We start from the raw sequence: 18375 nt of genomic DNA, 5'->3' as shown, positions 1-18375 counted from the left end.
GCAGCAACAGCTAAGGAGTGTGAATGTTTTTGTTTTATGATTGGGCACAGCTAGGATATTGGGTAAATGGGACCTTGTTTTTAAATTATGATGACATGAAAGGCATTTCATCTCTGAAGCGAGGTAACGGTTGGCCTGAACACTGAGAAGCCGGTGAAGCAGACTTAGCATATGGTAATTGTGTAATTTCTCTGGCCTCAAACACCATAAGTGAGAATATTAAGCACTACAATGGTCATATCGATGGACACTGCAGGTTAACAAACACAAGCATTCATTGTAGTTATAACCGTCTTTTGTGTTCACTACTCTTGCCATGTTGAATTACATCGCAATAGTGGAATTAGTGATTGTACAAGTTTACATTTCACATCTGGTCGGAATATCTTCCAAAACTTTTTGAGGGCATAGAGACAAGTGAATGTCTTCTGGCTTTGCAGCAGTATTCTCTATCCAGTTAAGATGCTCATACAAAGTTAAATCCAAGTTCCTCATTATTTTCTGATATGATACTGGAACACTGTAAAGCTAAATAGGAGGTACGGTAACTGTTCATAGAATTCTGAAGTTATCAATTTCTGATGGGATATTAAGATAACAAAAGTGGACCTAGACTGACCCCCATGGCACTCCTGAAGGAACATATTTCCAGAAAGATTTTTTATTCCTACAGACAACACATTGCTGTCTATTTTTCAAGTTGCTTCCAAGCCATTTCAGCGTACTATCCGTGAAATTTTGCAATCGCATTTTTCTGAGGAGTATATCAAATTTGACAGTATCAGAAACCTTGCTAAAGTCTAATAGTGTCAATATTATTGCCTGTCAGTTGTCGATGGCATATGTCAGGACATCAGTTACCTTAATCAGTGCAGTGCTTACACTGTGGTGTTTACGAAAGCCGAACTGTTATTTGTCACATAGTTTTAATTCGTGCGAAGATTAGTGATTTTGTCATGAATAGTATGTTTCAGGGCTTTGAAAACAGCTGGTAAAGTGCTAATTGGCTGGTAATCACTAGGCAGTTGTGGGGTTTTGATTCTATGGATGCCGTCCGGTGTGGCCGAGCGGTTCTAGACGCTTCAGTCTGGAACCGCGCTTCCGCTACGGTCGCAGGTTCGAGTCCTGCCTCGGGCATGGATGTGTGTGATGTCCATAGGTTAGTTAGGTTTAAGTAGTTCTAAGTTCTAGGGGACTGATGACCTCAGATGTTAAGTCCCATAGTGCTCAGAGCCATTTTTATTTCTATGGATGGGCTACATTATGCTTCTTTTCCAAGGGGTGGCGTATATTCCATTCACGAGAGGACAATTAAATATGTCAGTAAAAACATGTACTAAGCTACTGTAGACATTCTCGATCATGCTGGTACTGCTGGTGGCTATCACTACAGGAGATACTCATTGTTTTTTTTTGTTTTTGGCTGCTGCCACTACAAAAGATTACACAGAACAGTACAACAAATTAATGTCTACGCTACATTGTAATCTAACGTGACTCTGAATAGTCTTGACCAAGTGTCCAAACCTTCTATAAATGTTACAGGCAACTCATGGCCTGATAAATTACAAAATTTGCACCTCACATTCTTTAAATACAGTTCGCTGTTGCTTCCTTTAAACAGTGACAAGTCTTGCAGGCTCCTGCGGTTTCACAAACGTCAGTCTGAGAGTGGAGTTAATGTCCCTACACTTTGACAGTGCCACAAACAAAAACGCAATGAGCAAGGTCAACAAAAAATTCTCACTCATCATGCTGCAATGTCTCGGTATGGAAGTCCTGACGGTGACAACGATGATGCTGCAGTCATGGTCCTGCAACAGCGTGGCTCTGCTGCCGCCGACTTAAACACTTCTGTTGCCAATTTTGTAGAAGCCTAGGTTGAGACCCTTACTGTGTCAGCATGATGGTGCGTGGAGTGTGGTGGAGCAGACCGTTAGGCTGGCTGGGCGCTAATGATACAATACTAGTGAAAGAGAATTTATTACATTGGGGTTTACAATTATGTATTCTTCTCTGTGTCGACGGCGGCAGTGCAGTGCATGGCCTTGGGACTTGCTGACACTATCTCAGCAAACTCTGACGGACGCTGCCTGCGTTGTCCGACTCGGGAGGGCGGCAGGTTGCGTTAGTGATCGACATAGCCTGTACAACAGGCCTTGCTGCCCAGGACCAAAACTGCGTTTTTACCATAGCACTCTCATAGACATCGAAGGGATGTAAGCAGGTGATCTCTCAGCAGCTTTAGTTGGTGCGGAGATGTGCAGCAGCATAGCTCTTCCAGCAACGAAGGCCGGGAATGTCGATGGCTGCTTAGAGATACTACTATTCGGGCGCAGCAGCAGTTAGCGCGCCTCCAAAATGCTGTTAAAGGTGGACTGTGTACCAGACACCTTCAGTTGAGCTCAATAAGCTGGATATAGTAGTCGCCAAGTCTTCTCATCAGTAGTTGCAAGGTTGGCAGCTCACAGCGGTCGAGAGCAGCTGAGCAGTTTCGACCTTGTAGTTGGTGTACTCCAACGTAAAGATCACTCAAGGCTCGGACTTCTGAGTATTTATTACTGCTTGTCTGAGACAATCACGTTATGTCTGGCTGGTAGTGACGAAATATGGCGTACTTTACTAGGCTCGTCAGCAGTCTTCACCACCCCACTATTTCGCAAGAATGACTTTCAAGGCTTAAGTTTACTACCTTTCCGCTCTGTCAGCAGACTGATTGTTGTTCTTATGAAAATTTTACTCCCTCTTACGAATTCAAACTGTGCTCTTAGAGTGACGTGATGTCTTCTCCTCGCTGAGGTCATGCAGCTGAGTTTACAATTTAAGCCTCTCTCTCGTGTGAGGTGAGGTAATATCATCCGGGTTTGCTCTGCTTTTCGCAGTGTCGACGTTGTGCATGTTTGTCGTATTGATTGCGAGATGGGGAGCTCGTTTGGCTTGCCTTGGCTTGGAGAGGACTTTGAGAAAATTTTACACTTGCCCGTAATACATTTCTGCTGTGTAGCAGAACTTTGGCAGTAACAGCTGTCCCTACAGCAGCATCAGCGGCTACAGCAGCAACCGTCTGCAGCTGAATAGCAACGGCTCAAACAGCAGCAGGCTGCTGTTTTCTGCTCGTGTTTCAACAGCAACAGACACAGTAATAGGTGGCTGTGGCTACGGCCCCACCCCTGTTCGCCGCGTTTGATGAGGCGTCAGAGAGATGTGAAGTCTACCTCCAGCATTTTATTTTGAACTCCACTGGTTTGCTTATAACATTTACGGTTGGGAGCAAAGTGCTTTGCTTTTGTCGGTGCAGAAATTTAAAACATTTTCGGACCATAGTGAATTGTCTTTCAGCAATATCTGTACTCTCTTAACCGTATACTACGCTCCTTAGCCCCATTTTGTTGCTGCTAGGCTCCAGTTTAATCAGTGCCATAAGCAACAATCATATGCAGCTTCAGCTTTTGACTTGCAGCGTCTCCCATGCAAGTGCAGTTTCACATGTCAGAACTGTACAGTTTCGTATGCAGAATCATTGATTCGAAATGTCGTTGTATACCTTATCCCTGATGGGGAGGTCGCCGAAAGAACTTCAGCCAAATCTGATCCTAGTCTTGGTGAGGTACTTCAGACTGTTAAATTTTTACAGGTTGCTTCTGAAGCTCAGCAAGAGTTTACAAATGCCACACAGGTTTCCCAAGTTGTTGCCAGAATAGGTCAACTGATGGTTCCGACTCATCATCTTTTATTTCTGCCCCTAAGTCTCACCTGAGTCCACAGGTATCAGGATTGCTAGCGTCTCGTGAGAGGCTTAAGTACGTTAGTTACATGTTGCACAGATCATTTAAATGATTCTTTTGTCTAAATGATGTGTAACGAGTCAGTTCACAGGATATGTATAAATGATTAGTGTTAACGTTACAGAACACATTATTATTTTAGTCCTGCTCATGCAGCTATACTTAAATTTTTTTACTGGCTCCAAGTTTTTAAGTAGAAATTCGTGAGTGGAATAGGAGTTGTCCAGGAGAAATGATTTTAAATTAGCCGAAAAACTTGCTTTTTTATTTGTCAGACATTTTATGTTACTGAAAAAATTATCAAACACATTTGTTACTGCATATTGAAATCCTTTTTGATCCTCTGATAGCTTTAATAATGGATATAAAGATAATGTTTTTCTCTAGTGTTGTAGGTATGGACATCACTGTTCTTCTTTAATTCTAATGGATTATTTATGACGAATTTCATTAGCAAGTACATGTATCGTGACGAAGCATTTAAAATGTCTGGCTCCATTTAAAATGTCTGGCTCCTTGAAGAGGTAACTACATGACGTCCGTGGGTGAATACCACATACTATTCTTACTGCTCGATTCGTGCAATCGATACTTCCTTCTGATTCGTGAGTTATCCCAGAAAATTATCAAATAAGACATTACTGAGTGGAAATATACAAAATATGTCAGGAGGTTGATTTGATTGTTTCCAAGAAAAATGTTGAACACAACTGAATATATTGTTTTTTTTTTCAAAATTTAGGTAGTCAGTTTTCTGAGAACCACTTTATAACTCCTTGGAAAATATCATTTCCCATCTCTTCTGTTGCTTTCTCTATAATGCGATTTATTATAATACTAATATCATCTGCAAAAAGTACCAATTCCATTTTTAGAATATTAAGTGGAATGTCATACACATACACAAAGAATAGGAATGGACGTGAAATTGAATTCTGTGGTGCTCTCTTTGCGATTTCTCCCTAGTAACTAAACTTTTCTACCTTTACAACATCGTCTGAATTATTCAGCACCACCTTCTGCATTCTGTTTGTTAAGTATGAGTCAAACCAGGAGTGTGTAAAGGCATCAGTTGCATAAAACTTGAATTTTTCCAAGAGAGTAACATGGTAATGCCTTGGAAAGATCATAAAAAATACCAGCTGGTAATATATTATTATTTAAGGCTTGTAGTATTGGATGAGTTAATGTATAAATAGTGTAATGCATTCGCAAATTGCGAATACGATTGTACAATGGCTGTAAGTTTTATTAGAAACATGAAAATTTATGCCGGACCGGGATTCGAACCCAGATTTCCCGCTTTATGCGAGCGGTCACCTTAACCGTCTCGGCCATCCGAGGACCAACCCAAACTTCCATATTTCCTGATGTCTACGGCCCACAGTGCTCTCATACAAATAGTATGATTCCCGCACAGCGAGAGAGATTGTTTTGTTCATGAGATTGATCTGCTTTTGCGTGAAGTACAGTAGGGCAGCATCTGTATTTTAAAGTGCCTCTGAAGTTTAATGCTCTGTTCCTTCGGACATGCATGCCCTTTGCATGCGAGCACTATGGGTGGTAGGCACTAGGATGTATGGAAGTTTGTATCGGTCCTGGAGGCGTAGTCCGATGGTCGAAACGTTTAAGATGACCGCTCGATTAAAGCAGGAAATCTGGGTTCGATTCCTGACCTGGTACAAGTTCTCATATGTTAATAGTAAACTATAAACCCATTGTACAATAGTATTCGCAATTTGCGAATACATTTCGTAATTTAATATAGCTGCCAATCGTTAGCATTGCATCGAACTGTGCAGACGCTGTAAAATAAATACACTGTTCTACTATAATATATAATAGGATTCGCAGTCTAGCAACCCTTCTGGAATCCAACCTGTGAGGTGATAAGTAAAGTTTTTTCCATTTGATTGTGAGACTATTCTTGAGTGCATTCCTTTTTCGAACATTTTGGTAAAAGGTGTCAGTAAGAAAACTGGACGATCATCGGTTAAGTCTGTCTTGCCACGTTTTCTATGAAGAGGTTTAACAACTGGATACTTAACCTGTCTGGAAAAATTCCCTGTGGCACTGATGCATTACATGTATCAGCAAAGACATAACTTTTTAAGTTGGAACAACTTTTCAGAATTGTGTCTGAAAATTCTATCAACCCAACAAGAGCTTTTATTTTTTAAATTTTCATAAATGTTTTAACTTCGGTGAAGGATATTTGTGCTACTTCTAGTTGCTTGAAGTTTTGTGGAATGACTTTTTAATATATTCTCTTGCTTCTTTAGCTGAAACTCTTAATTCTATTTTTGATGCTACATTTAAAAAATGATTGTTAAAACTACTTACAATTTCTGAACTATCAATCACAACATTGTCATTTAATTTAATTGCTATGATATCTTGTACACTGACTAGCCGTCCTGTCTCTCGTTTGACAATGTTCCATATAGTGTGAATCTGATAATCTGTATTATTTATTTCTGTCAGGATGCGCGTACTCCTGGATATTTTAATGACTTTTCTTAAAATACTACAGTATTTTTTGGGCTATGCAAGTAATGTCGGATCTACTCTGGCCTCCATATAAACTTCTCGCTTCCTTTTACATGACATTTTAATTCCCTTAGTTAACCACGGCTTACTTGTTTTCTTAATGGATCTTCTGTTTTTTTTTTATTTACTTTGAAATGAATGTGAATCTGACATTAGCATCTCTTTCTATATACAAGCTGAGTCACGTAAGACGTAACGCCCCTTTCATTTTGTGAACGGTTCCAGTATCGAAACGAGTTTTGTGGGGCACGTGATGTTTCGTATGGATAATGCTCTGAACTCTGGTATCAACCGAGATGCTGAAACAAGTATTTTTTTAATGGGACCGCGTACTTTTCATAGTTGCATTCAGTAGCTCTTGGATAGAGAATTACTGTGATATAGTACTTCATAATATGACGTTGAAACCTTTCACAAAAGAATCCGGAAAATGTCCTAAAATTTAAAATCAATGCGGCTAGAGCCGGCTATTGCTGCTGCGTACACACCGCCAAGCAGAGTTCTCATGCCAGGTTCCGTCGTTATATGCAGCAAGATAGACCTACGCTACTGAGATAACACCTCATTTCTTATGCGACATAGATAAAGAGTCAGCTATTATTTTTGTTTATGGATCTACGGCATATACTAGCATCTGGGGCATCAGATGGGGCTTGGGAAAAGTATTTCATATGTGTGAATTTTACCAGGTTTTTGTGGAAACAACTACAGTTTCATCAAACAGTTTTCCATTTAAACCCTCCTCGTTGCTGCTTACTTTTCAAAGCCAAAACAGAAACGTCTGTCGTTCATACTACATAATGATAAACAACCCTATTTATTGAAAAAATGAACTAGTTAATTAAGTTTCTTGAAGTCACAAAGATGATAACAATAGTGGACCTCCCTTTGCTTGGAGAGGCCTGAATACTTCTTATAGGTAAAACACCTACTGTCGGACAAAGGTGCTATAGATTCTACTGGAAATAGGAATTAGACGAAATACACCTTAAAAAAACTAAACATTTTATGCAGAAAGACCGACAACATGTCACTCACAAAATAAATACTTTTCTTAACGAAACGTGGTTTTGCATGTTACTTAAGCATGTACTCAGATCGTTTACCATCGACTACAAGGCACATCTGAAATCACCGTTCGAGAGATAGATGGACAGATGAAAGTACACTGGATCATAAGCAGTTGCGTGCTGTGATGATTCCACGGCGTATATCGTCTGGTGTAGTTGGGGCTTCATCATAGACTACATCTTTCAGTGCTTACCGTAGAAAGAAATAAAAGGGAGTCAAATCAAGGGATTTGGTCAATTTACTGAAGCATTCTGCCTCACACAACGGTCAGCAAAGAATATGTGTTGCAACACGGGGAGAGTGAGATGGACAGCCGTTAGTTATGTTGGAACCACGTACACTGTCTCCTACCCAGTGGTACGTATTCCCGAAGAACAGGTAGAATGGCCGTAGCTCGCCCGGTTAGCCGAGGGGTCTAACGCACGGCTTTCCGGAGCGGGAAGAAGCGCCTGGTCCCGGGCACGAATCCTCCCGGCGGACTTGTGTCGAAGTCCGGTGAGCCGGTCAGTCTGTGGGGGGTTTTTAGGTGGTTTTCCATCTGCCTCGGCCAATGCGGGCTGGTTCCCTTTATTCCGGAGGGGTGAAGTGGACTGCGGCAGTCGTCGTGGGCTTGTGGACTACTGCGGCTGCGGCGGGGACGGAGCCTCTCCGTCGTTTCTAAATGGTTCAAATGGCTCTGAGCACTATGGGACTTAACTTCTGAGGCCATCAGTCCCCTTGAGCTTAGAAAAATGGTTCAAATGGCTCTGAGCACTATGAGACTTAACATCTGTGGTCATCAGTCCCCTAGAACAGAACTACTTAAACCTAACTAACCTAAGGACATCACACACATCCATGCCCGAGGCAGGATTCGAACCTGCGACCGTAGCGGTCACGCGGTTCCAGACTGAAGCGCCTAGAACCGCACGGCCAAGAGCTTAGAACTACTTAAACCTAACTAAGCTAAGGACATCACACACATCCATGCCCGAGGCAGGATTCGAACCTGCGACCGTAGCGGTCGCGCGGTTCCTGCTGTAGCACCTAGAACCGCTCGGCCACTCCGGCCGGCCGTCGTTTATAGGTCCCCAGTTAACATACAACATGTCCGTATGAATGTATGCCTACGTATTTCCATTTAATATCTCTGGGATGAAATAAGCTCCCACAACGGAATTTCCTTTGATCCTACACCTTACGTTTACGCTCCACGGTCGTTCATGTTGTACGTGACGAAGCCTGTTTGGATTTCCAGCTTCCCAGCAGTGCTTGATGTGAAAATTTACATTGCCGTGGTTCGTAAACGTTACTTTGTCGGCAAGGAGCCAACGTGGGAAAATCATAGTGTCGTCTCCCAGGTGCTGCACACCAGACCAACAAAATTCTATACGACGTTCGAAATCAAGTCCCCCGAGGATTTTCTGATGTACTGACAGATGATAACGGCGGAATTTATGTCGATGGAAGATGCGAATAACACTCGTCTGGCTGATCCTACATTCCTTGGCAGTGCGTCTCGTGCCTCAGTGCGGACTGATAAACGTAGTAGCCATAACAGCTTCTTCATGTGTTTTGTCAGTTGTAACCTTCGTTCTTGTCTTCTATTTGACACTGAACCTGCCTGTTCACACTAGTGGCCTAATAATTTGGGCAACTGCGTGACGCAAAGGACAGCGACGATCAGGATACACCTCACTGTACAGTTGTACCTTTTCGACTGCATTTCTCCGACATTCTCCGTATAAAAGTAGAGTGTCTAACTTCTCCCCATTGGTGTAGATGTCTGCACGCCACGAATTTTGAAGCTGAAACGACTTGCCGAAGGACGACACAGTTCCTGCTAGTTCTGCAGTCAGACAAGTAACCAGTCGAAAGACTTGACTCAACAAAGTAGCCAGGCATAAGCTCTTCGCAGAAGAGCTTCTGTGAAGTCTGGAAGGTAGGAGACGAGGTACTGGCAGAATTGAAGCTGTGAGGACGGGTCGTGAGTCGTGTTTAGGTAGCTCAATTGATAGAGCACTTGCCAGTGAAAGGCAAAGGTCCCGAGTTCGAGTCTCGGTCCGGCACATAGTTTTAATCTGTCAGGAAGTTTCATATCAGCGGACACTCCGCTGCAGAGTGAAAATCTAATTCTGGATACCTCTGAGAGTTTATCTTCCACTAAATGTGTTAAAAAATACAGAATACAGAAATTTGTAACTAATTTAACTAAACCAGGAGACACAGATGACCAGAATCTACGTAAGTGACCCCACGCTGTAATGCACCTCTAGATTTAGTCGTCCTGTATAGCAGGCGAGGCGTTCTTCCAGGAAAGCCCACTTCCTCCACCACAACCGCTACCCGCTCTTCATTTTACAGACAGACTATACCATAAATCAGCCTGTTAAATCTAAATGTCTTATTTCATTGTTCGCTGGGATATCCCACTGCGTGGGTTCAGGCACCTGTCAGAAAGGATGTTCTTTCTCCATACACAGTAGCACTTTCCTTGCGAATGTGTGAGAGTTGTGTCGTACGTGTATCTGCAGAGTGTGAGTGAATGTTATGAATGTGTGTATAGTGTGGTGTAATGTTTGTGTGGTTTGATGATGATTATGATGACGATGACGACGAGAGAAGAGCGAGGGTGGAAACTACCGCCGGCACGCATCATACTCCTCTCGTGTAGCACCATGAGGGCTGCTGAGCTAAACGGACATGTCCAACGATATATCACCATCAACAATGTCACGTGCCCTCATTTCGTGAGACACTGCGGAGGGGTTTGAAATTTAACCCAATGAACTTGGTAGCACACACTGATTGTTAAGTTTCCTTTTCAGACGAACTGGGAGCTTAGTTTTGAAAACGCTGATCACTTTCCCAAAAGCACCCTAGCTCAGTTTTATTCTTCCACTTATTTCTTTTGCTGTCAATCCAGTCATCAACTGGTTATGTCATCTCGTTATTAATTTTCGATAAGCTAATTCTACAATATTTTTGTGCCATAGTAATTAATTTTCATGGCTACATTTACTTGCTGTATTAAGTTCTTCCATTAGTCGTTGAAGTTTATATGTAGTAGGCGGAAAAAGTATAGTATCAACAGCAAATCAAACGAGTTTCAGAAATGTGTCGTTAATACATTTTCCTTAAACGTTCTTCCAGTCTATGGATATGCAAAACATCCTCTACAGCTGCTGAGAATATTTTTGGCAGTATGTAATCTTTTTTTTTTCATACACCTGCTTCAATAAAGTATGTGTCACAATCCTGATGAATTCAAGTGAAAATAATGGCAGTAAAGAATATGATCTTCGCTGCACTAAGATAGGCTGGATTAATCCCTTACTTTTCCCGAGGTTTTGGTATAGATTGCTCACAAACTCCTGAACGAATTCTCAGCAGGGAGCCAAGAGCGGAGGAAGCGAACTCCGTCCACCAGCTCCCAGGAGTGGGCAGTCAAGAGGACAGAGGCGGTGCGGGGCAACCAGTCGCGCTTTCGTCACACAGATGTTCACTTCGTCTGATACGGCACGGCACCACCAATCAGTTTGCACACAGAGGTTCTCTACTGTGGTCCCAGCAACTGGACGTAAAACAGTATTCAGCCGACGTCGACCGACTTCTGACGATCCAGAAATACAGAGCCCTGGTTCTGGACTCTGTGAAGAAATAGTACACTGATATGCAAATCTTATGGACGAAACTAACTTTCGCATGTGTCACTGCCAAGTAAAATATACTACTGGCCATTAAAATTGCTACACCAAGAAGAAATGCAGTCATAAACGGGTGTTCATTGGACAAATATATTATACTAGAACTGACATGTGATAACATTTTCACGAAATTTGGGTGCATAGATCCTGAGAAGTCAGTACCCAGAACAACCACCTCTGGCCGTAATAACGGCCTTGATACACCTGGAAATTGAGTCAAACAGAGCTTGGATAGCGTGTGCAGGTACAGCTGCCCATGCAGCTTCAACACGATACCACAGTTCATCAAGAATAGTGACTGGCGTATTTTGACGAGGCAGTTGCTTAGTCACCATTGACCAGACGTTTTCAATTGGTGAGAGATCTGGAGAATGTGCTGGCCAGGTCAGCAGTCGAACATTTTCTGTATCCAGAAAGGCCCGTACAGGACCTGCAACATGCGGTCGTGCATTATGCTGCTGAAATGTAGGGTTTCGCAGAAAGGTAGAGCCACGGGTCGTAACTTTGTCATCTCGACAGCTAGTGATACGAGGCCGTTGGGATCCAGCACGGCGTTCCGTATTACACTCCTGGACCCACCGATTCCACATTCTGCTAACAGTCATTGGATCTAGACCAACGCGAGCAGCAGTGTCGCGATACGATAAACCGCAATCGTGATAGGCTACTATCCGACCTTTATCAAAGTCGGAAACGTGATGGTACGCATTTATCCTTCTTACACGAGGCATCACAACAACGTTTCACCAGGCAACGCCGGTCAACAGCTGTTTGTGTATGAGAAATCGGTTGGAAACTTTCCTCATGTCAGCACGTTGTAGGTGTCGCCATCGGCGCCAACCTTGTGTGAATGCTCTGAAAAGCTAATCATTTGCATATCACAGCGCCTTCTTCCTGTCGGTTAAATTTCGCGTCTGTAGCACGTCATCTTCGTGGTGTAGCAATATTAATGGCCAGCAGTGTAGCTCGATGAAACTTGGACCATACATAGAAAGAACTGCCACACTATACTGCAGAAAGCAACTGAGAGAAATACGCACTTAGACAAAGAGAAATGATACTATCATTCAAAGGAAATAATTATTTCGATTCATTGTGGTCCCACGGACATTACAGAATTCGGACATGGTTCCTAATAGGCCTATGCAACGTGCCTCCATGCTCAACACAAGGTTGCTAAAGAATTACGTGGCATGACGTTCCATTCCTCCATCAGCGCGGTTGACAACTGCTAACTGCTGGATAGTCGTTGGAGCATGTCGACGTTGTGCTATTACGTCACCCCCCCCCCCCCCCCCACCGCCCAATGCACCCAAGAAGTGCTTGATAGGATTTAAGTGGGGAGAATGGGCAAGCCGGTCCGTACGCCGAATTTCCTCTCGTTCCAAAAGCTCCTCCACCTTCGCTGTTCGGTTGTGTCATCTATGCAGTCTCGGAAAGACGCTCGTGGGGAAGGAGTACAGTGTTGCAATAACTTTGACCGGTGAGTGTGCCGCCTTCAAAGAGTTGGAGGTCAAAATGCCCATGCAACATTATGACTCCCCACAGAATGACACTTATACTGCGAAAAAGTTCATGTTCGACAATGCTGCACGCTCTCTCCTCCATAAGGCGAGAGGTGGGAACATGTAATGCAACCAGGAACAGGATATGTGGTGAAATGATTGGCATGCCCACCCTCACGACACCTCCTCTTACTCAAATACCACCGAGCACGTGTGGGATGCACTGGGGAGGCGATGCAGCACGTCCGCATGCAACAACGACCATACAGCAGTTGTTAACCGCTCTCATAGAGGAATGGAAAGCACTACCACAAGATCTCCTTACCAACCTTGTGATCAGCATGGGAGCAAGTTGCAGAGCATAGACTACCGTCCGTGGTGATCACGCATCTTATTAAGAACCATGTCCGCCAGGGGCCATTATGAATCACGATGACTGCAGTCTAATAATTGTCTTTGAATAAAAGTGTCATTTCTGTTCGCTTCACTGCGTATTTCTTCCAGTTGCTTTCTGTACTACACTGTAGCAGTTCTCTCCGTGTATTGCCCAAGATACTTCGAGTTATGTTACTTGGCAATGAAACATCAACCGAAAGTTATTTCCTTCCGTAAGTTTTGCACACCAGCACACATACACACATAAAAAAAAATTTGCATCACCACCGTTACCTGAACTCCTCAAGATAGACGTTGACTGTGGATATTGTATCGCAGACACAGTCCCTTTGACTGTTCAGCGATGTCATTAAACCCGCCCAAAGATGTAAACAACCATACATGAGCAGCGCCTATTAAACGGAGGGGTCCGACAGCCGATCAATTCCAGTCATTCCACCAGAAAGGAGGTACACGGCTCGTGTGGTCTGTAGCTCAGCCATGCCTTGACGGTCAATACCGCGATTAGATCGCGTCCGCATTGTTACTCTCAACAAGGGAAGTGTCCAGGCGTTTCGGAACGAACCAAAGCGATATTGTTCTCACATGGAGGAGATACAGAGAGACACGAACTGTCGATGGCATGCCTCACTCAGGCCGCCCAAGGACTACTACTGCAGTGGATGACCGCTACCTACGGATTATGACTCGGAGGAACCCTGACAGCAACGCCACCATGTTGAATAATGTTTTTCGTGCAGCCACAGGACGTCGTGTTACGACTCAAACTGTGCGCAGTAGGTTGCATGATATGTAACTTCACTCCTGACGTACATGGCGTGGTCCATCTTTGCAACCACGACACTATGCAGCACAGTACAGATGGGCACAACAACATGCCGAATGGACCGCTCAGGATTGGCATCACGTTCTCTTCACCGATGAGTGTCGCATATTCCTACAATCAGACAATCGTCGGAGACGTGTTTTGAGGCAACCCGTTCAGGCTGAACGCCTTAGACACACTGTCCAGCGATTGTATCAGGGTGGAGGTTGCCTGCTGTTTTGGAGTGGCATTATGTGGGACCGATGTACGCCGCTGGTGGTCATGGAAGGCGCCGTAACGGCTGTACGATACGTGAATGCCATCCTCTGACCGATAGTGCAACCATATCGACAGCATACCGGCGAACCATTCGTCTTCATGGACGATAATTCGCGCCCCCATCATGCACATCTTGTGAATGTTCCTTCAGGATAACGACATCTTTCGTCTAGAGTGGTCAGCATGTTCTTCAGACGTGAACCCTATCGACATGCCTGGTGTAGATTGAAAATGGGTGTTTATGAACGATGTGACCCACGAACCACTCTGAGGGATCTACGCCGAATCGCTGTTGAGGAGTGGGACAATCTGGACCAACAGTGCCTTGATGAACTTGTGGGTAGTATGCCTCGAAGAATACAGGCAGGTGCGGCTCCCTCCCGTCGGAGGTTCGAATCCTCCCTTAGGCATGGGTGTGTGTGTTGTCCTTAGTGTAAGTTAGTTTAAATTACATTAAGTAGTGCGTAAGCCTAGGGATCGATGACCTCAGCAAGTTGGCCCCGTAATCCTTACCACAAATTTCCAATTTTCCGAATACAGGCTTGCATCAATGGAAGGGGACGTGCTACTGGGTATTAGAGGTACTGGTGTGTACAGCAATCTGGACGATTCTGACTTTGCAACACAGACAGTTATCGTGTTCGAAGATGTCACCGCCATAGGGGGAGACTTAAAGCATGAAGTGATGCAGGTAGTCTGCAATAATGTTCATGTAGTTCACTACTGTCATGATGCCTTCGATTACCATCACAGGTCCCATGGAAGCTCAAAAAAATGGTTCAAATGGCTCTGAGCACTATGGGACTCAACTGCTGTGGTCATCAGTCCCCTAGAACTTAGAACTACTTAAACCTAACTATCCTAAGGACATCACACACATCCATGCCCGAGGCAGGATTCGAACCTGCGACCGTAGCAGTCGTACGGTTCCGGACTGCGCGCCTAGAACCGCGAGACCACCGCGGCCGGCTCATGGAAGCTCAACTCAGTGTACAGTTGTCGTGCTTCCATTTTATTTTGATTTCTCTATTCCTGTAAAATCGCTTGTTCTTTGCGTAAACGCCTTTCTAAAATAATTATACCCGCTATCTATGTCAGTATAATATTTATATTCTGACCTGCCTGACCTGTGTATACTTGTCTTTTTTTTAATAAAGTCCAAAAATCTACAAATACATATACCTCACCAAGTAAGATTATTATATTCCAAGCTACCTGACCTTTTCTGAATAAAGTCCAAAAATCTGCAAGTACATATGTGCTGCCAGGTAAAATTATTTCTTTGTAACTTTGTATTTAGTTTTCCTCAGCATTTTGATAGTTTGTGTTGACTTGAAATTGTAAAAAGGTTTAACACCACAACATCCTGTATATTTTATTCATAGTATGAGAAGATTTTGGTTAATTTTTTCAGACCCTTTCGGGCCTTCCCAAGTTACATTTCAAATTGCTTTCTTTTGGAAGAATGTGTTGACGGTGAACATGTTGTATGCTTAGGCCAGCTCTCTTAATACAAGACCTCCATCCACTACATTACCAAAACTAAAATTTTTCGGTGAAGAATAATTCCTTAGTTTTTGTCTACTTTTGCATAAAATCCCTTATTCACATGTTGTAGCGGGATGTGCTGTCATTTATTAGCTTCTATAAGTCTTTGTAGAGGCCTTCTAAATGTTCATCAAAGTAACTGCGAACATCTGTGGTTTTTGGGAACATGAAGTCCATGAATGGCTGAAAATGGTTTCCAAATAGCCGAGGATAAACATTTCTAGTCAATGACCGGTTATGCTGAACCCGAGAACCCTGTCCATTCCATGTAAACACAGCCCATACCATTATGGAGCCACCACCAGCTTGCACAGTACCTTGTTTACAACTGGAGTACGTGACTTCTTGGGGTCTGCGCCAAACTTGAGCCCTACCAGAAGCTCTTACCAACTAAGATCGTGACCCATTTGACCAGGCCACTGTTTTGCAGTAGTTTAGGGTCCAGTAGATATGGTCACGAGCCCAGGAGAGCCGTTGCAGGCGATGTCGTGCTTTTAGCAAAGGCACTCGCGTTGGTCGTCTACTGCCATAGCGTACTAAAGCCAAATTTCGCCGCTCTATCCTAGCTGATACGTACATCTAACGTCCATCATGGATTTCAGCGGTTTTTTGCGCAGTGTTGATCGTCTGCTAGCACAGTCAACCCTACGCCAACGCCGTTGCTCTTGGTTGTTAAGTGAAGGCCGTCGGCCACTGCGTCGTGCGTGGTGAGATATAATGCCTGAAATTTCATATTCTCGGCACACTCTTGACGCTGTGGATGTCGGAATAATGAATTTCCTAACGATTTCCGAAATGGAATATCCCTGCCGTCTAGCTCCAAATACCAGTCCGCGTTCAAAGTCTGTTAATTCCCGTTGTGTGGCCATAATCACCTGAACACAAATGATAGCTCAGCCAAAGCCCTGCCCTTTTATGCCTTGTGTACGCGGTACTGCCGCCATCCGTATATGTGCGTATCGCTATCCCATGAATTTTGTCATCTCACTGTATTGTCAGGGTGCAGTAACTTTGTCTGTCTGTGTAAAGTATTTCAATTTCAATTTCTATTAGTGAGCAGCCCACCCTTATTTTCTCCTTAAAACTATCCGCGTGTACTGACAGCAACACAACATGAACGCCTGGGTTGGACATTACGATCTATCTTTATACGTCTGATTAATCCTCACTAAAATACAACTAAGTGCTCTGTTCTCAGTTCTTAGTAGTGAGACCTTTTTCACTCACGGATATTTTCTTTAAATGTGAACCTGATATATGTGACAGTCCAAGTTAACAGCCATTCATTTCATGTATAAACGTGCTTCCGATATGTACATCACGTTAACGGTTTCAGATGCTTATTGTTACTTCCCACAAGTTGAAATTATTTATGGATATATACCGCAAATTAATTGTGTTATTTATCAACATATTCGACATCAGAAATTCTCGGATATGCATATTTTCTTACCAAATTCAGTTATGAAACGATTCTCCGCTTTCGAAAGATACAAATCATTTCGCTGTTGTTAGATGGACTGGCACCTCACGATATTGACTTATAGTGCTCAAGGATAATAGAATTTGATCTATCTAATTAGAAAATCTCATCTGTTTTTTTCTTTTTTGTTGCAGATATCGTTTGTAGCAATTGGCTGCCTTACCATGCTACTGCCAATAGTGAACAAGTTTGGCATTCTCGTGGTAATAGCGTTGTGCATGGGACTGTTCGACGGATGTTTCATCAGTCTTCTTGGTCCAATAGCTTTTGAAATATGTGGTCACAAAGGAGCTCCACAAGCAATTGGCTTCTTACTTGGAATGTGCTCAGTGCCATTAACAGTGGGGCCACCCGTCGCAGGTTAGAATCCACTTCAAAACGTTCAATTTATTTTCTACAGACAATATCAGTGGCCGATTTTTTAGCTATTAATGTATACGTTCTTTTCTTTAAACTATTCATTAGTATGAAAATAAGTTGACAATGCCGTCAATGTGGAGTAAAGCTGTTTGTAAACAATGACTAGGAGATATATCTTGTCTCTCAGTTATTTTCGCTTTGTTATAACTAGGTCATATTCTTACAAGGGAACCTCCCCATCGCACCCCCCTCAGATTTAGTTATAAGTTGGCACAGTGGATAGGCCTTGAAAAACTGAACACAGATCAATCGAAAAAACAGGAAGAAGTTGTGTGGAACTATGAAGAAAAAAGCAAAATATACAAACTGAGCAGTCCATGCAGCACAAATGCTGAACATGGAATATCGTTGCCACTGCATTTGTGCAAAGCAGTTAACACGTGCATCAAGATTGCTAGATTAAAATGCAGAGCACGGGTTGTATAGGAATAACAACTCTACTATAAGTATGTACTATTTTTCTATAATTAGAACGTAAGTAAAAGCTACTGAGGTTTCATATCATACCTACTAGTAAGAAAATTGCTAAGTTAAGCAAAATAATTATAGTAGTAAGATCTAATATAAATGATCATACAGATACAAATGCAGTCGGTAGCCTACGTAAGGATTTTATTGGAAATATGGTATTCTAGGTGCTAATCATATTTTGAAATCATGTTCAAAGCTGTCGATTTTTGTTTGAGATCAAAATAAAAATCACACTGTCGATTATTTCAACATTCATACACAGTCGATTATTATTTTTTTGTCTGTCATAATGTAAACTTCATACAGAATAATCCACGAATGAAATTCATAAGTGGAAAGTTGAACAGAGGAATGTTACGAGTTTCATATTATTTTT

At 42.9% G+C, this 18375-nt stretch overlaps 1 protein-coding gene across 1 annotated transcript in view; it reads left to right on the top strand.

Moving 5' to 3' along the window:
- The window catches only part of LOC126249360 (monocarboxylate transporter 10), a 479255-nt gene that overhangs the window by 418240 nt on the left and 42640 nt on the right, over positions 1–18375 (top strand). Inside the window, exon 5 of the mRNA XM_049951013.1 lies at positions 17243–17468. Within this exon, the coding sequence (XP_049806970.1) occupies positions 17243–17468 (226 nt within the window). The remainder of the gene's footprint in view (positions 1–17242; positions 17469–18375) is intronic.

The sequence above is a fragment of the Schistocerca nitens genome, chromosome 3 (genome assembly GCF_023898315.1).
Source record: "Schistocerca nitens isolate TAMUIC-IGC-003100 chromosome 3, iqSchNite1.1, whole genome shotgun sequence".
Classification (NCBI taxonomy): Eukaryota; Metazoa; Arthropoda; class Insecta; order Orthoptera; family Acrididae; genus Schistocerca; species Schistocerca nitens.
This window is presented reverse-complemented; position numbering and strand designations above follow the sequence as displayed.